The 23,399-nt window shown below is 37.6% G+C and overlaps 1 protein-coding gene across 1 annotated transcript in view; it reads right to left on the minus strand.

Annotated features, from left to right (window-relative positions):
- Positions 1-1,516: 1,516 nt before the first annotated feature.
- DKK2 (dickkopf WNT signaling pathway inhibitor 2) overlaps positions 1,517-23,399 on the minus strand; it is a 50,696-nt gene continuing 28,813 nt past the window's right edge. The window contains exons 2-4 of the mRNA XM_072119138.1: positions 11,175-11,325; positions 3,350-3,496; positions 1,517-2,877 (exon numbers count right to left, since the gene is read on the minus strand). Coding sequence (XP_071975239.1) covers positions 2,627-2,877; positions 3,350-3,496; positions 11,175-11,325 — 549 coding nt within the window. The 3' untranslated portion in view covers positions 1,517-2,626. The remainder of the gene's footprint in view (positions 2,878-3,349; positions 3,497-11,174; positions 11,326-23,399) is intronic.

Here is a 23,399-nt window from a genome sequence, read left to right on the forward strand (position 1 = left end):
CTGCTAAGGATGTATGAATAGGGCTCACAGAGTCCTTGCCATGCAGACATGGGGCTCACAAGCACCCACAGTAAACACCCATGATCAGTGCTTGCTGGCATCATTTAAAAGAGGGCCGTGCTTAGGTGTCGCCATCTTTGTTTTGATCATCGCTCTCCTGAAGTCTGTCTTATGTTAGCTTATCTATTACAATGTGCGATTTGCATATTGTTATAGATGTGGAAATCAATTAGATCAGTTTCCTTAGAACTGATATAAAAATAAGTAAGCAAGTAAACATGTAAAGTATCACCACATCCCAAAATGTCCGGTCTATCAAGATATGATAATGGTTATTCCTGGTTTTGAACACTGTAAATATCCAAAAGGCCACTTTTTTGTGATTTTGCAACATATAACATTTTTTACTAAGAGTGATTAAAAAGTTAATAAAGTCCTTAAATTGGTAGCAATAAAAATGTCAATTCATCTCGCAAAAAAAATGTACACCTTACACAGTTACCGTACACTGTATAAAAAAGTGAGAATGGCAAAATTCATTTTTTTAACACAAGATTTTAATTTTTTAAAATATATTAAAATACAATAAAGCCCGTATGATTTGAGTAACCCTATTATGTTACTGAACCAAAGAATAAAGTAGAGGTAGGTATTTGGGGCGTCCTGTGAAAGTTGTAAAAACTGAGGCCACAAGAAAATTGTTCAAATGTGTTTATTCCCCGATTTCACCGCATTTTACCTGCTTTCCAGTTCAATGCATAGAATAATAAATGCAATCACTGTGAAGTGCAATTTGTTACACATAAAAAGCCCTCATACAGCTCTGTATGCGGAAAAATGAAAAAGTTATAGATTTGTAAGGGTTGGGAGCAAAAAATTAATGAAAAGGCTGCATCCTTAAGGGGTTAAAGTCTCCATTGTGTTTGAGACTTGTTGGTGAAAAGTTGCAAATAAGTTGCACATTTTTTCCCAACTAATTCCTGGGTATTTCCTTTTCCAGGGGGGCAGTAGAGTGAATTTGCGCCTAAAATTGCAACTTTTTGAAACTTGTACATTACTATACTGTCTACTACATCTGGAATCACTTCCAGATAAATCCAGTTTAAGGCTACATTCACATGAACATATGGGGGAAGTATATATGGCTGACGTTTATACGGCATATATACGTCCCCATAACACTTCAATGGCCTCACAGCGCCGTATGGGAGCAGTGCAGTGCAGCACACTTGAGGCACCGTACCGTTCCATAGCCTGTAGAAAGATAGGACATGTCCTAGGCGCTCCCCCCTCTTACTCTCCCCAGCGCCGATGTATGCCTGCCGTACTACGTGCGAATGTGGCCTAAGTAAGCAAAAGGAAAAAAGTGGAGTAGGTTGGAAAATGTTGCAAAAAAAAATTTTAAATCAATTCTGCATATTCCAGACAATTGTGATAGTTATATGTCTGAAACGTGACATAACTACAACAATAAATTCCCCCCTTCCAATGAGCTCAAAGAAAAGATGCAAGAGAATAATTGTTTCAACACATTTTTACTGGGACAAAGTAGTAACGAAGACTGCTTGTAAGCTTCAGACAACAATTTTTCTATCCTTTCAGTGATCAATCCTCAATACCTCCTTGATACAATAAAACACAATAGAATGCAGTAAAACACATGAATATTTTATTCTTTTTTAAAGCCAATGGTCAACAACAACTGAAGAGAAGTAATGTGCTTCAATATGGGACAGTATAAATACCTGCAAAGAGTAATAAAGGCAAGTATAATTTGGTAATAAAGTGGAATCCAGAATTGTTTGCTGTTCCTGTTGCAATCTTCATGATACGGTGATGATATAATTGCTAGTAAACTATAATGTGTTGACTTGTAGACATCTTAATACCATGTTCTCATAATGTTAATTTATGTAAGCCACAAGGAATGACTGTAGTATTTCATTGTGGACAGCAGACACATGTACACTTACCATTACAATGGACTGTGTGTTAAGCAGGCATGCGTCCTTCCTAATTGGTCTAATTCAATAATACTGATCTCTTCTCCACAGTCACGGCAGTCTCTAAGCTTTCTGGATCTGCTATTCATAATTGACCTCTTAGATTCATATGGAAGTTGCCAGTAACTGGCTGAGCCAAATTTCTGTGTTCTGAAAAAGACTTTCTTGACAAAGAACAGGATGTAGTGTAATTCTGATCCAGCATGATTGATCATCACAAGAATATTCTATAACTCTATTCCCTGGACATGGTCTGCTCTACTTTCTATTGAACAAGCCCCATGCCAGTGCACAGGAAATTCAAGAAATATGTTTGGATCTGGTTAAAGCATTTAACAGAATAGACAAACAGAGATTATTTCTATATAGATAATTTTTTATACATTTTGTAAAATCAGTGGGCATGCACTGTTACAATGGTAAATGTCATTTTTTTAAGAAATGTCACTGTCACAAGAAGTTTATTTACACAGATAAGCTCCAATATCTCCAGTTCAAATATATAAATTTCCTTTCAGGTCAGTGTTTTACGTTCTCCAGTACCAATGACGCTAAGAAACGTCCCCATCTTGTACCAATGGCAAATTCATAGTCTGTTGGAAAAGCAGCTATATGCCAAATACTTATATTTTCTGGCAAATGTGTAGTCTTGATTTTGAAGAATATGTGGCATCTTTCCAAACTTTGCAAGATAAGCCTTTAGCACAGTCACATCTCTGAAATATCTCCAAGCCATGAGAACCCTTTTTTCTTATTTTTGTGCAAACCTCCCCTTGACGTAACACAGGTTTACAAATTTTGGTCCAGAAATGTCGAGCACAGCAAAAGCCTTCAATGCAATCAGTTGACCGCAGACAGGGGTCTCCTTCATGTCCTGTCAAGAAGTATAGGAGATTGATCACAATATTATTAACAATTTATAGTAAATAGCCAAGTAACATGCAGGTGCACAATTCACAATTCTTCATTAACAGCAGCCATTAGAAAATAAACTTAAATGGATTCTCCAGGCTGACTTGAATTTGGTACATTGTAATTCCCTATACTGTTATACTGTACTGTTCAATTTAGATGTAAACAATCTAAAGGATGCAGCAACCCCTTTTGAGAGGTGATTGGTGGGGTGATGTGTGTAATATCATGATTTTAATTAACCATCCTGATCATATCCTAAAATGGAAAATTGTCCTAAATTTTCTAACTGTATCTTGCCGAAATTGTGGCATTTAGAGTTGTAATAAAAGTAGTCCTGAGAAAAGCAGTTCCTCGGAACTGGTTAGTAGGATTAGTCTGCCATGAGTAAAGCTGATAGTAGATGTCCATAAAATTAAATGTCTAATCCTTACCTTTTATATGTGGCATCTTAGAATGATGCCTTCCAATATTCTGCCAACCTAAATCCTTGTTAGAAATGTGGCCATTTTTCTTTGGGCGACCTTCAAGTTCTGGAATATGAGGTGTCAAGATGGTTTCAGCAACTGGGATACATATACCTGTTACAGAAAAAATGTATTATCAAAATGCCATACATCACATTGCTATGTATGATGCACGAAATGTATTAAATGGGTTCAATTAGCTCAAATCAGCAATGTGTAGGGCATAGTAAAAACTTTAGCTTTCCCATTGCACAGCAATCTGTTATTTTGGAGAAATGAGCTTCTTGGTGTATAAAGTGTGTGAATGTGAGGCTTTTGTACTCATTTAATCGTCTTACCACATCTTTCCATGGGAAATGTCAATCATTGTGTACAGGGGTGGTGCTGGGAGGTCCTGGCAGTGAATAGCACATCAAATGGGTGTAACAGAAACCCAATGCGCCAAGAATTTTATTTGCAGTAATAGAAAAATTTAAATGTCTAAAATTACAGAGTGCTGGTAAACAGAAAATATATGCCAGGGAAGTTTATAGCCCTATACAAGTTTGGATTACTTGTGGGGGTGATTTAGGAGCTTGTATACTCCCTTTATAAGGTATATTCTAAATAGGTTCTCTATAATTTACAACAGCTTCTGGCATAAATGAAAGTAAATCTTTAGGAAAAACTTGTGGGGTAAATCTCATTTTTGGACTGTTTTCACCTTCACAAGCCAAATATTCTCAAATATTTCACATGAGGACTAGGTGAAGCCATACAGTGAAAATTACTGGTCATAAAGTGTATAACATGGTAGAATCCAGAAAAACATTTTTTATCGAAGAAGAGAGGAATAGAAAGGTAACTTAAAGGGCTATTTCAACAAAGCAAAAAAATCTTAAATATATGGCAAAATAACACATTCTCTTATTAAATGCTATTAACAAAAATACAGCATTTCACAAAAATAATTCTAACGTTTCTCTAGCCGTCCTGGTATTGTGTGTTTTGGTTGTCATGGGATATGGTACAAAAGAAAATTAGGTATATCAATACCTGATTTCTCCAATAAAGTTAAAATTAATATTAAGAAAAAGGGACGCTTTTAGGACAAAATCCGGGAGGTAAATCCACTGACTGGAAACCATAAGATAGACAACTCTACACCCACAAATACAGTAAGATCAGTAATTATCTTTGAAAGAACGGATACCTTCCAATATAGGATTCAGAATAATCCGAGAAGTCTTTTTCAAGGATACCGACTGTATATGTCAAGGTGTTTGTGACAGTATATGGAAGGATAATAGGTACATAAAGGACAGGAGAGAGGCAGACTGCCACAGGGGTATAAAGGTACTTATACCCAAATGTTCAAACAATGGTGGAAATTTGATGGATAATGAGTCCTAATAGACCCTACAACAGTGACTCATCCCTTTTGTGACCTAAATGCCGCAACTTAGAGTGGTAATCCTATATGATTACCCTCCGCATATTGTGGGATATGACTATAAACTCAGTCCTGACTATGGATGGGAAGGTCTTCCTGTCTGGACAGGTTCCTCTAAAGTGAACACTGTACTTCTGGAGCAGGGGTAGAAGGATGGAGAGATCACTAGAGGCAGTGGTGCTGTAATGAGGAGAGCAACTTTACAGATGCAACACCCCTGCCAATACATGGTCAGAAGGGTAGTTGCCTGCAGTTGTTCTAATAAAGAACCGTGAGTTATTTTGCACAATGTTGCCTCCGTCTGTTCCCTGGATATGGCTGTAACACCAAGGGTGCCCCATCTATTACACCACCTGCTGGAGACCTCCAGGCCCCAAGAAAAGGCTAGGCCCCGGTGAGGGATGTTGCACAGACAAGACATAGCAGTGCTGAGTGTTTGTTTGATTAGATGAGAAATCAGAGCTGAGTTTATCAGGGATCTTACCTCCATCTCATGTTTCATCTATATCTTTCTATGTGTCAGATACTAGTAGAATGTTCACATTGCATGCACAAAGCGACAGGTGGATAGGAGGATGTACATGAACATAGCATAGAGCAGTGATGGCGAACCTTTTACAGATCGAGTGCCCAAGCGACAACTAAAATCCACTTGTCTACCATGAAGTGCCAACAGGGCATTTTGTGCAGTAACTTATTGCTACCTGTTTTTCCACATCTTTCAATTGTATCGGCCCCCTGAGGCCACCAATACAGTTGTAATTCTGACTGTCATTGTAGCTTCTCTCCAGGGTCTCTCTGTACAGGAAGAAAGGTGGGTCCAGCAGTAGGACCTCCAAAGATAATGCAGTTCTGTCCAAACCTTTTCACTTTTCCTGCAGTTCCAAATGGCCAATGAAGTGTCGCTTTAAAATAGCTTTAAGTTGCTTGGGACTGCTGGAAGATTTGGTGGATTTGTTCCTGTCTGGTGAACTCTGTCCTGGGGTGACAACCTGAGTGCCCACAGAAATGGCTCTGAGTGCCACCTCTGGCACCCGTGCCATAGGTTCGCCACCACTGGCATAGAGGAATCAGGAAGTATCTGCTCAGCTAATGCTCGCCCACAGGGCTGAATTTTACATTGAGTAGCTGATACAGTGGTAGGAGCAAAAGCAGAAAAAGGTGAGTAAAAGTGCAAAGTTAGAGATTAAAAGTTATCACCCCTTTAAAGGTAACCTGTCTCCAGGGGCCTCATTTTCACTAAAGACAGGTTACAGAAACCCTTTACTGCTGCATTGCAAATATGACATTCTGCCTTCTCTAAGTATTTGCATTAAAATATAATTGTGTGCTATAGCTTATCTTTCACCCTGGCAAAATCTTCTGTGTAGTCCTAGAGTTTGGGCTTTGGTTTGGATGCATTTCAAAAAACAACATGTGACTTGTCTGTGCTTCAGACTACTCAGCTCTTGGCCCCAGACTTTGTGCTCCTGTACAGCTCCTCTGTTTCCCACTGATGTCAGCTCACCAGGCTGTGAGCTCTGTGAAGGAGCAGGAGGGAGGGGCGGTACAGGAGCACAAAGGTGGCGGCCAAGAGCTGAGCAGTCTGCAGCACAGACAAGTCACTTTTTTTTTTTTAATGCATCCAAACCAAAGCCCAACCCTTAGGACTAAACAGAGGATTATGGCAAGGTGCAAGGTAAGTTATAAAACACAATTATATTGTAATGCAAATACTAAGAGAAGGCAGAAAGGCATATTTGCAATGTAGCTGTAATGGGCTTTTGCAACCTGTCTTCAGTGAAAATGAGGTCCCTGGTGACTGGTTCCTTTTAAGAATCAAACTCTAGTAAACATTCTGTAACAGCAATTACCTACTCCCATGCCCAGTTTATAATACTGGTATCTTACTTTGTGGCCCTTTCACTCCTGTAGGAACCAGAACCCTGGTGCAGCTGCTACCTGTAAGCCGTACTTTAAAGTTTGTACTAAATTGAGTCTTTTCAAAAAAAGGTGAGAATTGGCGAAATTATTAAAAAAAAGAAGTGCATTGTCATACAGGGTGATTAGAAAAGGGTTCCAGAATGGGAAATTTTAAAGATCAGTGTCACAAGATACAACAGAGTTCAGCACACATTTAAAAAAAAAATTATCAATTTAAAAAAGCTTACAATTTTACCCCAATATTCTCTGTGAAATAGCTCAATTCTTTGGCAACTTTATACAGGACCTTATGGTATAGTACATAGCGCTACCATTAATGGCAAGCAAGACAACAGTGACCACCCAGGCAAATTGCTGAAATTCATTCTGCTCACGAAACATTAAGATTCCTTGTAATGTTCCTTTATATGAAGCAACATATGGATATGTTTTAGATAATTCCAGACTGAGCATCCGCTTTTGATTACTTTCACTGTGTGCTTGTTGTTATTCTCTATTATATTGCTACAGTTTATTTACCACATTGCTTTCTCTCACTTTTATTTGTGATCGTGCAAATAGACCCAGCTTTTCATACTAAATATTTAGCTTTGACTAAAAATCAGTAGTGCATATCAATACTGGATGAGGCCACAAATGGAATGAATACTGCAACCTATGACGTACAACCATTGTATTGTAGAGGTAAAAGCCATGCTATTTTACTAAATTCTGACATGGCCATAAGTAACAATAGACTGAATTAGCCAGAAGTGTCAACAGCAATGGCCCCCAGTGATTTAGAACAAGAGATTTTTTAAAGGTCTGCTGAGGTCGCTGATTGGCTGAAGTAGGTCACCAGCAGTATTGGTGACAAAAGTAACATGGGAATCAAGAGCCTGAGAATAAGGATACGGTTTCAGATACCCATATTGATTCCTATTTCATTATTGAAATCTAATAACTAATTATTATTTAAAAAGCCATTTGCTAAGTATTGAGTAGAAGCATCTTTTGAGCTAGCACAGCCATGAGTCTTCTTGGGAATGATGCAACACATCTGGTTTGGGGATCCTCTGCCATGCTTCCTTGCAGATTTTCTATAGTTCCCTCAGGTTGGATGGGGAACGTTGGTGGAAGCCATTTTCATGTCACTCCAGAGATGTTCAATTGATTTTAAGTCAGGGCTCTGGCTGGGCCAGTCAAGAATGTTTGTTCTGAAGCCACTGTTTAGTTATTTTAGCTGTGTGCTTGGGGTCATCGTCTTTTTAGAAGGTGAACCATTGGCCCAGTCTTAGGTCCAGAGTACTTCATCTATAATATCTCTGTACTTGGCTGTACATACCTCCCTTCAATTGCAACCAGTCATCCTGTCCCTGGAGCTTAAAAAACCCATAGCATGATGCTGCCACCACCATGTCTGACTGTTGGGATTGTATTTGGCAGGTGATGAGCAGTTCCTGTTTTTTCCACACATAACTCTTAAAATTAATACAAAAGAGTTTAATCTTCATCTCATCAGACAAGAGAATCTTATTTCACATAGTGTGGAAGTCCTTTTTGAAAACTGTATGCAGGCTTTCATATGTCTTAGACTGAGGAGAGGCTTCTGTCTGCATACTCTGCCATAAAGCCCCAATTTGTGAAGGACTGCAATGATAGTTGACTTTGTGGAACTTTCTCCCATCTCCCTACTGAATCAATGGAGTTCAATTTAGAGCTGTATAAAGTAATGGCATAATGAGACAAAACTACTTTTCTGCAATGCATCAGATAAATATATCTGACTTAAAAAGAAGTAAGATATAAATGATACAATCAAGACTGACTTACAGCATATGCACATCAACCTACATACATACAAAACTTTTTATTCTAGGGAATAAGCACACTTGAAATGTATCATTAATAATGTACCATATACAGAAATAGACCTGACATTCTCAAAACATGAATCACATAGCCGAGCAGAATTAGCACAAAAATGAATTCAGCAGCACGAACATTGGCAGTACTTCTTGAATAGAAACAGTATTGTTTCGACTATACTACCAAAAGGGATATCCTTTGGAAATATAATTTCATTGCCAAAGCTATTCTAGATTTTATAGAAGTATATAATAAGAAATAATCTATGGCACTGAGTACTCAAGGCACTTTTTGCTATCTTGAGGTTTCGCCTTTCTGGAACACTTACAGCCAATTAATTATATGAAATATGAACACTTGGATGAAAAGTTAGAGTGGGGACCTAATAATCTGTTAGCTATAATAAATCATTTTCCGTTGTTATTCCATTAAGATCACTGGTCCTTTCAAGTTGTGCTTTGTTGAAATACAGCAGCTACAACTCCATCTTTTAAGAAAGCCTTGCCAAGTTTATGCCTACAAAGCCTTTCATATGATTTCTATTGGCAACATAACATTTTTCTTTGGCCCACATACAGGGCATACATATCATAGAGACAAACCATGTGACTGCTATGGCGCCCTTGAGAGAGGATTCCCATTTATCTAGTATACGTTAACATCCCCATTTTAATAGGTAATAACAACGTGTTATGGATCTAGCTATGGGTTCTGCAGGGTTTGAAAGCAAAAGTAGGGAATGTACTAAAGCAAAGCAAAGAGAGCATTGAAGCAGTAGGACCTCTTGACCTGGCTAAAATGTGAAAAAGATTGTAAATGGCCTTTCAAATTATGTGAAGTATAATGATCAATACAAAAAGTAGATACAAGACAGACTGTGAATCTGGTCGTCCTTTTTCTGTGTATCATTTCTTGCTGCTTCCAAACAAAATAAAAAATGAATTAAAAAGAAATAAACTGTGAGATGAAACCCCTAAATATAACAGCTTTTCTGCCAAAAAAGACCCAAACTAAAATTAGTATGTGATTGAAATGTTGTGACAGGACATTTAAAAAGTGATTGCCTTAGAAGATGTAAAAATAAGCAGCAATGCTTCGATTTTTTCTATCTTTGCCCAAAACAGACCAGTTGTTATCCAATATATTGTTATCTATCATCCAAACCAAGCAGGATTAACCAGGGGCACATAGTGATATATCTATGGCATCCTGCCTTCTAAAATCATCTTTAAAAAAATATGCTGTTATTATTTTATGGCTTAGAGAAACTAAAGGAAAAGTTAAAGGAGATCATCCTACCATCAAGTTTAGTTGCACACGGTTTACAGTTAACAGAACTTTATTACATATGTGAATTCTTAAGATTTTATCAGAATGACATAATATTCCCATTTGTTGCTTCCACCCTCCTATCTAAGTAATTGTAGCCTTTCATACTTTCTATTTTACATCACAGCATTTGTTACAGGGATAGATTTTCTGTAATTTTTATACTCACTCGTTTTTTATTCCATTTGTCTATGTTTATATCTATGTAGATGGAAATGTGCCTTTTCTGTATATTCTATAAAGCTTATGTTAAACCATTACTATACATTATAAATTTTATGATAATCAATCGACTAGTAAAATAAGAAAAGGAAAGTTTAACAAGGCCTCACTGAAATAATTTTGATAGCGCCAAGTATTGTACAAAACAAGATGTTGCACTTAAAGGGAATCTGCAATGGTGGATAAACTATGAGGGAACTTTGCTTGCTTCCCAATACAGAATGCTGTAGGACTGCAGCGTCATTTTTTTGGGAATAAAGAAAGTTCATTTTGGTTTATTAAATATCACAGATTTGCACATGCCTTGTTTGAAGTCACAGGACACAGTAGGACTGTATTCAGCTGGTACTCTATGAATGTATAAGAAAATTGACTCTCCTGAGTCAATTAAGTCATTGTGTACCTGGGCCACCTAAGAGCCCCTCCCTAAGGAGTGAGAGACATTTTCTGTGTGTGACTTGCTGAAGTGAAATCAGCTCCCTTAGAAATTTTCTTCAGCAAGTCACATTAGGTCAACATCTCTCTCCTGAGAGGGTAGAATGAGCATACATAAAGAGAAAGCAGATCTCTTCTCAGGAAGCTAGAGACGTGGCTGGAAGAACATGACGCGGAAGACGTGGCTGGAAGAACATGAATATGCTAGACTCATCTCAAAGGAAAGAATATAATCATGTGTGTCATTTGCATAGATGAGAAGTCAACTTTACGAATGGACTGTAAAACATTAAAAGTATGAGAGGAACAATATAAGGATAGCTGTAATACAGTATAATTACAATTTTCAAAGATATGTTTAGCTAATGTTGGTCTGTTTAACTGACATGCTCCCTTTGAAGGCCACTTAATGCCATTTTTTATTATATATACAGGATATGTTATTCAGCAACTTACCAATACATTTTCAGTTTCAGTATTCAAATCAGAAGTCACAACCCTCATACAAAGCCTTCATGCTCATCAGCAGGCTGTTCCCATGTATAATAAAAAAAATTTACATAAAGTGGACAAGCCCAATAATCAACCCCTTCTACCACTTACCATTGTTGCACCGATTTCCAGCACAGCACATGCCATCTCTGTGGCAACGTTTCTTCTTTCTTCTGCATAACATGCAAGAGGAGGGAGCTTGGTGAGGACTGTAGCAGTATCTTCCTACCTCGCATTCTTTATCACTAACACAGGGATAAGCCTGAAAAATGAAAGGAATTGCTTAGCAGTCATGTTGAATAAAGAAGACCTTTAGCCTTTATAACATAAGATATGTAAAAATAATGTCTTGTATATTGTTCTCACATCTACAGTTAATTGTAATAGTGTATGTCCAAAGTTAGAATACATACAAATTGCCTTCAAAAATTGTCTCCAAAGTCAAATGCAAATGAGCTGGGAAGAGTTTCTTTTGCCTGAGATGAGACACTTTTAGAGGTTGGGCTCTATAAGCTCTATTATACCTAGAACCATGGTTCTTGCTTAATATTAAAGATAACCTTTTTCTTTAACAGCCCGTAGCTACTATGATTCTAGCCAAAGATAATCCCCCAATAAAATAGATATTAGCTAGTATAGGACTCCAGGATCACAATTTAGTAATGAAACAATAGCTATGAGACGTCACAAGCATTAATGTAATTTGTTAATGAAAAAAAAAAATATGCATTAAACCCTAATATTAAACCATGAGGAAATCCAGAAATCACCACAGGTATCACAGGTTTGTTGGTCTTGAAAGACCATATTGTTTTCTAATAGTGGGTCACAAATTAATATCCTAATTGATTTTGCTTGAGGCAATTCAGTGGTTCTTGTGGTTGCTGCCTTTGAAGGAATTACTATGTTGTTATATTGTCAAAAAAATATTTCATGAGAATCTAGAGACTGAGGTATTAATCAACTAAACCTTTCAACAAACTTTGCATACATTTTGAGTAACGTAAATGCATAAATCCAGGTTGTGTACATGGGTAATAAATAGTTTTTGGGCCTTCCTCTCTGCAGTCTGCCTATGGTTTTTTTGAAGGCTACTCTTTGATAGCCACATTGAGCTTTTATGTAATCTGAAAGGGGACTCAGTCCATTGATGTTCATTTTTCTAGCAAGACAGAATTTAGCACAAATTTATGGGTGAAAAGTGATTGCGGAAGGAAATATGGGAAGGAAAGTAAATGGAAAAGGAATGCATTTTCCATTACGGGGTTAAACGCAGTGAAAAACCGTTATTATACTTTGATAGATCTGGCATTTTCAGACGCAGTGATACCTAATGTGTTTATGATTTTTAGTGTTTATTTATATTTTCGGTTCTAGGGAGAGGTGGTGATTTGAATTTTTAGGTTTATTTTAATTATAAATTTTTTTTAATGTTCTTTTTATTTTTAATATTTTTTAGATCCCCAGGGTTGCTTTAACCCTAGGTTGTCTAATCGATCCTACCATATACTGCCATACTAAAGTATGGCAGTGTATGGGGATTTTCCACCTCATTCATTAAAATGTGCAAATCACACATTGCAATGAATGGGTTAAAATGAGGCAGCCTAGCATCGGTCGCGGGTGTTACCGGTAAGTCTATGTCTTACCGGCTATGGAGAGGGCTCAGCCCATGAGCCCTCTCTATGCACTCGACGTGCGCCATACTATTACGGTGCGCATCGGAAAGGAGTTAAAGTTGCATTTTTTGTGAAGAATTGCAAAATAGTCACAAAGAAAGTCACAAATCCATACCTGCTCCTTCCAGATGTAGGAAAATTAATTGTAACTTTTTTGCAACTTTTGTTCAGGTCGCAGAATCACTAAAGACATTTATGCAGATATATTAAAAAGGCAAAGCTCTTAAGACACATCTGACTAGCAGAAAAGCAGAAGCAAAAGTACTTCTGTCCCTGTGACCCACCCATCCTTATACAATATTGTTGGGTTGCTTTGCTCTACACATTACGGCGATAAGCTCTACTCTTATATGTTACTTCGGAGGATGCAGAGGTTATATTTACAATAGGGATGACCTGGGGAATTTGGGTCAGCTCTGTGCCTTTATGAGTTTCTTCTCTTTGTAACTTTTGGAATATGTTGTAAGTTATTTTAGCAGTATAATTAAAAGTTATACTTTAATTGTGTCCCTCTGCTGTATTCACATTTCTATACAGTTTCTTTTTACACAGAATCATTTTCTATAGTTTTTGTTGGCTCCCACTGGTTCCACATTACATTTGTAAAAGTGGCACGGTTTGCCAAGGAACCTAACTTCTTTGCCAGGTTTGCTGGGAAGAATTAGGACTAACATTAAAGTATAGTGGGCTGTAAAGCTGATGATATGTGCCAATTGGGCATTGCAGAAGCAGACGTTCATTAGTTCCTGTACTTGTCTACATTAAGTCTGTAAGATTGATTTCACCTCATTATAAGTCAGTTCAAATGTGTAAGTGTTACCTGGTTTCCTTCTTTTATGACATTTAGCCTTCCAGAGCACAATAATTATGTTTCCTAAATTTCTGAATCCTTGGAGAAATTGGAAACTTTTCTAAGGACTAGTGAAAGTAATATATTGTGGTGGAGGGGTCGACATGATTCAAACCAGTACAATGAATAGCTTACTGTCCCTCGACTACTAATGGGACAACATTGAAGAGAAGATGGAACTGAATCTTGTGTAGATTGTCATTGTGTTATTGTGCTTCTGGTGAGAAATAGATCTGGATCCTGGGTTTTATCCTATGTAATAATAGAAACTGTGGGAAAATGCATCAAAATCTGTGTGTAAAAACTCTTTGAACTTGCTTTTAAAGGGAAACATGCCATAACGGGAAGATGGTATTCTAAGAACGCTGATGCTTCCAAGAAGTACTGTTATATGTGAATGTTCTTATAATGCTAAACAGATCCACATGGGTGGACGTTAGGTGGCATCTGCTTTTGTTTTTCCAAATAATAGCTTATTTACATGGGTACTTGTTTTTATCCCATTTTTATTTTTAATTGTTACAATAAAATAAACTCCTTAAACTGCATATCTGCAAATTACAATATGGGTGGGTTATGCTTGGTTTTTTTAACAACATTCCTATTTCGGCAAATTATAATTTGCTCCAGTCTATAGCGTTCTTGTATTTCACTTTAGGGCTATTGATTCTGTTCTTGTTACTTTTCACACATCTGCTTTCATGTCACTTTCAAGCTTTACTGTCTAACTCTTTATATACCTGTTGCTTTTCACATCACTTGCAACTAGGCATAGATTCATCACTTTACAGCTGCAAGTGGTTACAGAATGATATGCTGATGTAGTAACTGTGATGGGCGTCAAGGAACCTTAAGAAAGTGTTGAGGAATATCTTAGACTTTCCATGTCTCTTACGTGCATCCTACCTGCTGGACATTATTGGCTCATACAGTAAGTAGAAACTCTTGATGGCAGTGAAATGATGTCAGATTTCCTAAACATTGTTAGTATATAGGCATTTAGCAATGGGAACATGTGCCTGCAACATATGGAAACTATAACATGGTAACTTATAACAATACATGAAGTAAAACCTTTAATAAGCTCCGATGCTTTAGTTTTACTAACAAAAGGGCTATGAATGAAAAGAAGACCTTGACCTGTATCTAATTATCCATTGCAATATTCCTAAAGAATCCTGCATTTACAAGTGTTCCTCAAACCCTCTGATTGCAATGGTATGGTCTGCACATATGGTGCATAAGATTTGATGTTATACAATGTTATCAAAAACAAGAACACTGTCACCATGAAATCCAGAATAACCCTTGATTGAATCAGGACTGGGGCAACTTCAACTTTTCAGTTTATAAGCTTAAATATACCATCAAAATTAAGCATGATGAACAGGGACGACGCTAACAATGAGCATACCTGGGCAAGTGCTGGGGCCCAGAGCTGCTTAGGGTGGGGGGACATAAGGCTGAAAATAAGGAATTCATGGGGCTAAGGTTGGCTGTATATAAAGAATCCATATGGTAAGAGAGTGTATTTTATAAAATAACCACAAGGGGGGCTGTTTGCTATGATAAACTTGGTGAATATTTTAGGGAACAGGAATATGTTTAATTCAGCCACGTGAATTCTCTTCAAAGGGGCCTACTGAAGCGCTGTCAACCAGAGACCTACTGAAACTTGGAGCTGACCCTGATGATGAAACAGGGACACTTACTTGCATATCCAGGCACTGTTACTGTGGTAATCTTCTGATATTTGTTATACATGACTTCCTTCCTTCTCAAATCAACATTTAAAATTATGCTAATGAGCCAAACGTGCTCAACACAAAGGCTGTTACACTTTCCTACTGTGGGGGATTACAGCAAAGGGAGGTAAGAGTGTTGAGGGAGCAGAGAGTAGTTGAAGATGTGCTGCTGCATAGTGTAACAGAATGTGAGGATAGAGTATGGCAGAGCTCTGGTAACACATTCTGGCTCATTAACATAATTTTAAAAGTTGATTTTAGAAGGAGGGAGGCCATGGATAACGAATATAAGATTGCCTGGACCTATGAGTAAGTGTTCCTCGTTTCTAATGATAGATTTTAAAGGTAGATTGAACAGGTAACTGCCATGCAGATGCATGCAACTTGTTATAAAACAGGAGTAGCTAAGCAGATAAATCTATAGTTTGCAATAGGGCTAGAAAGTCAGTATAATATGAAATTCATCGCTCAAAACTGCGTTACAGAATTACAGAAATTTAGAAATTTAGTGGGTGTTACTACTCAGAAGTTGACAGCCTACCTGTTATGAAAGCATTGCAGAGATTGCTATCAATCATTAAATAGGTTTCCCTCTGTACTCCTAAAGCCAGAGGTTAATAGCTTTTTCATAGCTTTTTCATGAAACATTACAGAGATGTGTCCTGTTCCTCTTGGTCTACAACGTGGCTTCCTAAAAATGAGTCTGATTTGTAAACATGCAAAGTAGGTTATGAAATAGTTTAACCACCTAGTGACCACTCCCATGCGGTACTCCATTGGTCCTAGACCAGTTGCTCTGTCATAAGACAGCTAGGCAAATGCTCTAACAGTCCAGATCGGAATGAGCGCTTGATTCTGCCTGTCTGCCTGCAGTCTGCCTGTTAGCCCATATAAAAAAATAATAGCAAAAAAAAAAAAGTTTTTAGATGTGCCTTGTTTTTTTTATTATTAGCCATATGCAGCAATTACTGTGATATTTCAAAAGGTCACAAACATTTTCTCCCTGAAAAAAAAAAGTAAAATTTATATTGAGACTAAAAATGAGTGAATCATTCAAGCTTTGTAACCATTGTTGCTCCAATTGTCCTGGAAATTGTCCATTGAATTGTGATACAACTACTTTCCCTAATAAAATTTAAGGCATCTTACTACATATTTAGGCTCTGGGAGGGGCAGAGCATATCAAGCATACATATTATACTAGCAGACACTTCACAGAATTACTTATTGCACCTGACTTATACCTAATAACCAAAGAGCTCTTGTTCTGTGTTTGTTTTTTATTCAATTATTATTTGTTATGTATGTTTTTCATACTGCATCTCTAAAAAAAAGAAACGATGGCAATAACATGTGTACAAATGATTGCAATTCTTGTTATTACTCTGTAGTACATACAGCAGTTGTGATGATGACAAAGGATGGTTCAATGGTTACATCCTCCTTTATATTATCTACAAAAGAAATATGTGCATGTATTATGCTAAAATGAAACAAAATTTACTATATTATATATATAATGCGATGCTGTGTAACATATTGTACACTAGGTTTTAGTTAGTATGGCTGCCTATGAGAGAAGGGTCTGGGAGTAAGAGTTATGAGAGAAAGCAGTTTAGGTATAGGATTGAATATTGCAGTGGAAGAGCATTAAATATGTTCTAGCTAGATCACAGAACGTGTGAGGTCTGGATTTGGTTCATTAACCCAATGTTTTTGGAAAAAGAGCAAGATCTTTCTGTTTTTACAGGTGTTTTAAGTGGTACAGCTTTTGCTCCCTGTTTTAATGTTTTAATTTTGTGAAGCCATTCATGACACATTTCAGACGAGACAACTCCAGTGCTAAAAAAAAGGAAAAGCTTAAAAAATATTTTGGCCTGTAATAATTTGGTAGATTATATTAACAAACATAACAAGGAATTATTTGCAGTCTGGGTGTATTTATTTTAGCTACGTACCACAAAAGGCAGAGGATTAAAAGAGATAAGCATGTTTGCATCAAGATAAGAGGATTTCATTACAATTTGGCACAAGCATAACTTTGTATGTCTCCTTAACCAATAATGAGCTAGAATGTGGTTTTCATACTTGGTCTTAAGCCATAACCTCTAAATATTTCAGCTCAGTCATGTATTTAAGGAGAGCTGAACCCAGCAAAGATAATATCATTTTTTATTTAATTTTCCCTTCTACCCAGTGTCTTTCCAGGAATTGTTTTTACTTAAAAAGTATATGGAGGTATAAAAAAGTCAGTAGTTTAGTTATAATAACAGTTTTCAATATAAATGTATACAGGTTAGTTATTAAAAAATTTCTTAGGTGGGAAATAAATACTGATAATTAGGAGTGTTTGAGTGCAAGTTATTGGAATTTAGCTACAATCAATCATCTTTTTCCAAAAATTCACATTGGTTATAATTATATTGGAAAGAAGATTGCTGAGAAAATTATCATAACACATGTCCCTACCTCTGCTCCAGCTCCTCCTCCTAGAGAGGATTATGGGAGGATTGGTTAGACATCTTAATGATCTTACTGATATCTCAGCAACCATGAGGGCTTGAAACGAAATTATAAGTAACCCTAAATCTCTGTAGTACCGTATTTGTGAAGTGATGAAGATCCTCTCTAAGTTCTATCCTAATGTAAGTTTCTCCAAAAATTTCCCTAGATACATCTAAAGTAAAATGCGTTCTGTTGGGTAAAAAATATTACACAATCATAACCAGCTATACAGTATAAATTGGGGGTCATTTACTAAGGGCCCGATTGCGTTTTCCCGACGTGTTACCCGAATATTTCCGATTTGCGCCGATTGTACCTGAATTGCCCCGGGATTGTGGCGCACGCGATCGGATTGTGGCGCATCGGCGCCGGCATGCGCGCGACGGAAATCGGGGGGCGTGGCCGAACGAAAACCTGATGTATTCGGAAAAACCGCCGCATTTAAAAACCGAAAAAGTGTCGCTTGGGGAGCGCTTACCTTCACCTGGTCCGAGGTGGTGCATTCCGGCGCGATGAGATGACTTTCAGCGCAGCAGCGCCACCTGGTGGACGGCGGAAGAACTACATTCATAAATCCCGGCCGGACCCGAATCAAGAGCAGAGAATGCGCCGCTGGATCGCGACTGGACCGGGTAAGTAAATGTGCCCCATTATGTCTGTTCCTATGCATTAACTAAGACACATTTATATACTTGCCTGTTTGTTACAGTAAGTGGCTCATGGGTTGTATTTTTGCTACCTTGCTGATTATGACATGATTGTATGAGTTGCCATAGGCCTTAAGACCCCTTTATCCTGGTAGCTGCCCATAAAGGACAAATAATCTGTCACTAATATGGCCAGGAATGAATTAAGATAAAATTGTTTTTCATGAAACATCAACACATCAGCACAACATGAGGTAAGTTCTCTCCATGGGCTGACACTAATTTTAAAGTGTCTGTCTTTATACTAGTGCAGAATAGAACTAGACTAGTCTTCTGCTGTGCCAGATAATCCCTGTTTCTGGGGCTGGATGATTAATCTGGAGTATAAAACTGAAGAGTCGTACTTTGCACCTCCTATAACAGTGGTGGCGAACCTATGGCACAGGTGCGAGAGGTGGCAGAGCCCTTTCTGTGGGCACCCAGGCCTTCAACCCAACACAGAGTTTGCCAGATAGGACTCAAGACTTTCTTCTGTGGTCCAATACAGACCAGAAAGTGCCATGCCCAGTGCTATTTTAAAGCAACATCCTTGGCTGCCAGAACTACAGGAGGAGCGAGAAGGTGTGGATAGAGATGGCTTGTCATTGGAGATCCTGCTCTTGCTCCCCTGATTCTTCCTCTTCAGGTGACCCTGGAGAAAAGCTACAATACAATTTTCTCCATCATCTTTCTATTGTATTGGTGAACTCTGGACACCAATACAATTAAAACCTGTGATACAGCAGGGATCAATAAGTTACTGCTTTGTCATGTTGGCACTTTGCGACATATTTGTGTGTTATTGTTGTAGCTTGGGCACTCGGTCTCCAAAAGGTTCGTCATCAATGTCCTATAATATGGTCTGGTTGACTGCACCATAGTATTGAATTTTCTAGCTCACAAACCACATTTCTGCCCCACAGGTTATTTTCTGTTGCAGCCCCACGTCCCCTTTTACAGAGGGTTGAAATTATAACAAAAAATATGATTAAAAAAATATTATTAAAATTCTAATCATCCACACATATAAAAACACATTTGGTATCTACCACATCTTAAAATATTAAAATTATTATCAGTTGCCGTGAAACCCATAACAGTAAAACAAAATATCCAAATTGCTATTTTTTAGCATTTTGACACCTTGAATAAAAAGTGAAAAAGGGGTTGTATCGATGGTATCAAGAAAAATGCCTGCAGAGAATTAAATCCTGCACAGCTCCGTACACCATGGAAAGAAAAAAATATTGAGGTGTTAAGGTGTAGAAAGGAACGATTTCATTGATACTTATATCATGCTCCTGATTCTTCTTCTCCAGCTTCTCCTGAACTGGGCAGGAACTTCCTGGTTGTGACATCAGATAAGGGCACTGAGGCAAGAGAAACTTCTCTAAATTTGCATAATACTGAGCTCTCCTTACATGCACTAGTACAAGTAGCCCAGCCAGTCAGCCAAGCTAATCAGGACACAGATTCTCAGGCTCAAGCCTCTCATCAGCATTGATGTTTGTAATGTCAAGTTTCTAGGGCTGAGGAGGGCAAAAAGGAAATACAAAAGAATATGCAACAAGCTGATAGCTCATATAACTGGATCCTTGCATCATGTACTGAACATACAGTAATTTACTAAATAAAGGCTCCTAATTCTGACCCAGCACACATATGATACCCTAACCTGGCAAATGTAATGTTTTTCATATTCACATTCATGCTAACATGCATTACAATTAAAGTAACACATACATACTGTGTATCATACTGCAATGCTGACCCTCCCAAATGTAAAGTTTTAAAAGCCTAGAAAGATGGGGAGGTTTGCAGAGCAGGCTTAGGGATGATATTAGATCCTTATTAAACTGAGTAACCTGTAGACCAAATAGAGCAGAGATGGGAGCAAGCACATTGCATAGCCCCTCCACCTCATCTCTTGTTGCACAGTATTGTTTCTTCATGACAAAGTCCTGGGGTGAAAGGAAAGGCACTGAGGTAGGCAGAAAACGGTTGCAATGAAGTAATAAATGTATATGTTAATTTGCAGCTATTACAGCTATGGAACTTTACAGTTACACTTTAATACACAACAAAACAGCTTTTTGAAGGTGGGGAGTAAAAAATTGAAAAGGAAAAATATGTCCGCTATGAGTTAAAGGGGTTTTCCCATGAACATAAGTTAGGCCCTATCCCCATTTGTATTCTTTTGATTCAAGATAATGATATTTCTTTTATTTATTTATGGCTCCCTTTTGAATGAAAGATGCCCATAAAAAGTTAACTGCTGTGTGCAAAAGACATTTGGCATCCAGAATAAACTTCTAGCATTCAACTGATTCCGAGTCTTGATTGGCTGCGTTGCCTATGCACTTTCATATGAAAGCCCTCAGTTCTCTGGCCTCACTGCCCTTAGCTCATGTCACAACCAGGAAGTCTCACCCATTTTAGGAAAATGGATAAGAGGATTGTGCAGATAGCCCTATATCTTAGGATGGGAAGAAGCCAGAAGCATGATCCAGGTATTGTTGGCATTGTTTTCAGAATTGCTCTCCAGTTGTTCTAAAATTATTTTTTTGTCAAGTAACTCTACAGTTAAACTTTAACTAAAACCAATCATTGCCTGAGAACATCAAAACCTATATGAATTATTTCTCTGCACTGATCCTGGGTGTGACAATACTGTACATTTTAAATGCCAAGTCCTCTAAGTCTTCAGCAGAAACAATAATATTTTTCCAACTTTTACAAAACTAGAATGCTTTGACCTTTTCTGCACCATTCTTTTGTCACCTATCCCACTCAGATCATAGACAACCACACTCATGGCAAGCTTCCCAATTGGCCTTTTCTTAAGGTCAAAGGGAAATACTGAGCATAATGTAAAAAAATATTTTGGTTGGCATTGTGGATTTGAGTGAAAAATCCTTATGTCCTTTATCCTACAAATGACAGACTAAACGCAATACACAACTCAAGGTAATCAAATAAATATAATTTACTGATGGAGCACTTCTTACTCCAACACTGGCATAATTTGGCTTCAATTTACTAGTATCAGGCTGACAGGATTTCACCACAATGTCACATGAACGGCATAGTGTTCTGTAGCAGCTGGCCAGCAGGCAAAACCTCAAACTACTGCCGCTGCCACTGCTACAATTTTTTTAAAATATTATCTTAAACCTCTAAATTATACTTACAGACTGTTATTTCACCTTATGTAGTACTAAATTATTATTTTTAATATCATATATTATATTTTTTACTAAGAAAAGCTTTTTCGATTTTTCAAGGTAGGCTTGAAAAAGCGCCATACAGGCGCGAAACGGCCCGTCGCTTGCCGCGGTCTGCACTATGTCCACGTCTACACTCTGTGTGTCCAAATAAAACTCTCTGCACGAATCCGGTGACGCTTTTTGCTCTCTCTATTATAGTGATTTTGCCTTCTCAACTTTTCATCAGCTGAGCACCACCTTAGTGCAGCCTCGATTCCTATTGGAGCAAGGCGAAAAGGGATAAGTGTCCTCAAGGGGTAGTGCAGGGCATCTATCTCATTGTATATATGAACAGCTTTTTCGATTATAACTTGCAACTTGATGTTCCATTAATGGTTCTGACCATAATCCATAGCTTGTGCCACATTGCCTAAAAATACTGCACCTTGTTTGCCACATGAAATTAACATTTCAGGCTGTTAACAAGTTAAAATGAGTTGATGAAATAGTGGCCTTTGTCACTAACTGTTTTTTTAATCTAGATTTGTGTGCCATTCTTTTCCTTATACTAGAAATTACAATAACCTTGTGCTTGTTTCCCCTGTATGCCCCTTGTTGCATATTGTATGCTAGTTATACAATTCCTGCACTCATGTACCCAGATCCCCGAATAGTCAGTGCCTCTAGGTTAAGCACCTTCTTTCAATTTTAAACCGAATCTGTCACCATAAATGTAATTTGTAGATGGTAACAGGTCTGTGTGCTTGTATCTCAGTCTCCTCTATTCATTTTCACTCTCCTCTACACCATCCCCCTCCCTCCTATGACCACTCAATGGACTTGGAAAAAAGAGAGGAGGGAGCTGATGAGGAGAGGAATAATGCATCCGGAAGACTGAGATTGTTGCAGGTGCTCCCCCCTATGATTTATCACACTTTGCCGACAGGGAGCCTGGTAATTTGAAATAAATTTTTATAAAGTGGTGGCAGTATATATAATTCTGACAAAGACATTTTATAAATCAACATACCATTGGCTAATAGAAATGGTCACCAGCTAGAAATAACCTTCCTGGAGACAGGTTTGCTTTAAATATTTTGGATGAATGCAAAGGCAATGCTTCCCCACATCATAGAATGTTATTGCACAAATAAATATATGATCATATGTTATAATGTGTCATTGCAGAGCTGCTCCCATAAACATGTATCCCCTATCCACAGGGTAGAGGGTGACTGTCTGAAAATAGAGGATCCCAGCAGTGGAAACACCTGTGTGGCTATGTGATATTTTGTTTATGGGAAATCCCCTCTAAGCTTCTGTATACATTAACATAAATGCTAATTTCTGATGGAACTTAGTTTATTTGATCAATGAATAACGGCTATAATTGTTTTATTTCTACACTGTTTTTATAATAATAATAATAATCTTTATTTATATTGTGCCATCAAATTCCGTAGCACTTTATAGTTTTTATCTTGTAATCTAGTATTCTTCTTTCCTTTTTATGTAGCAATATGAATATTACAATATGCAAGATGGGAAGTTATTTAATTAATATAACAAAATATAAGGTTTTAGGTCAAGGTATATTTTTATATAAAGTTTTTTAAGCCAAATCCAGGTGTGCTTGATAAGGCAAAAGGATTTCTACTTTATTTA

The sequence above is a fragment of the Engystomops pustulosus genome, chromosome 1, assembly GCF_040894005.1.
Source record: "Engystomops pustulosus chromosome 1, aEngPut4.maternal, whole genome shotgun sequence".
NCBI lineage: Eukaryota > Metazoa > Chordata > Amphibia > Anura > Leptodactylidae > Engystomops > Engystomops pustulosus.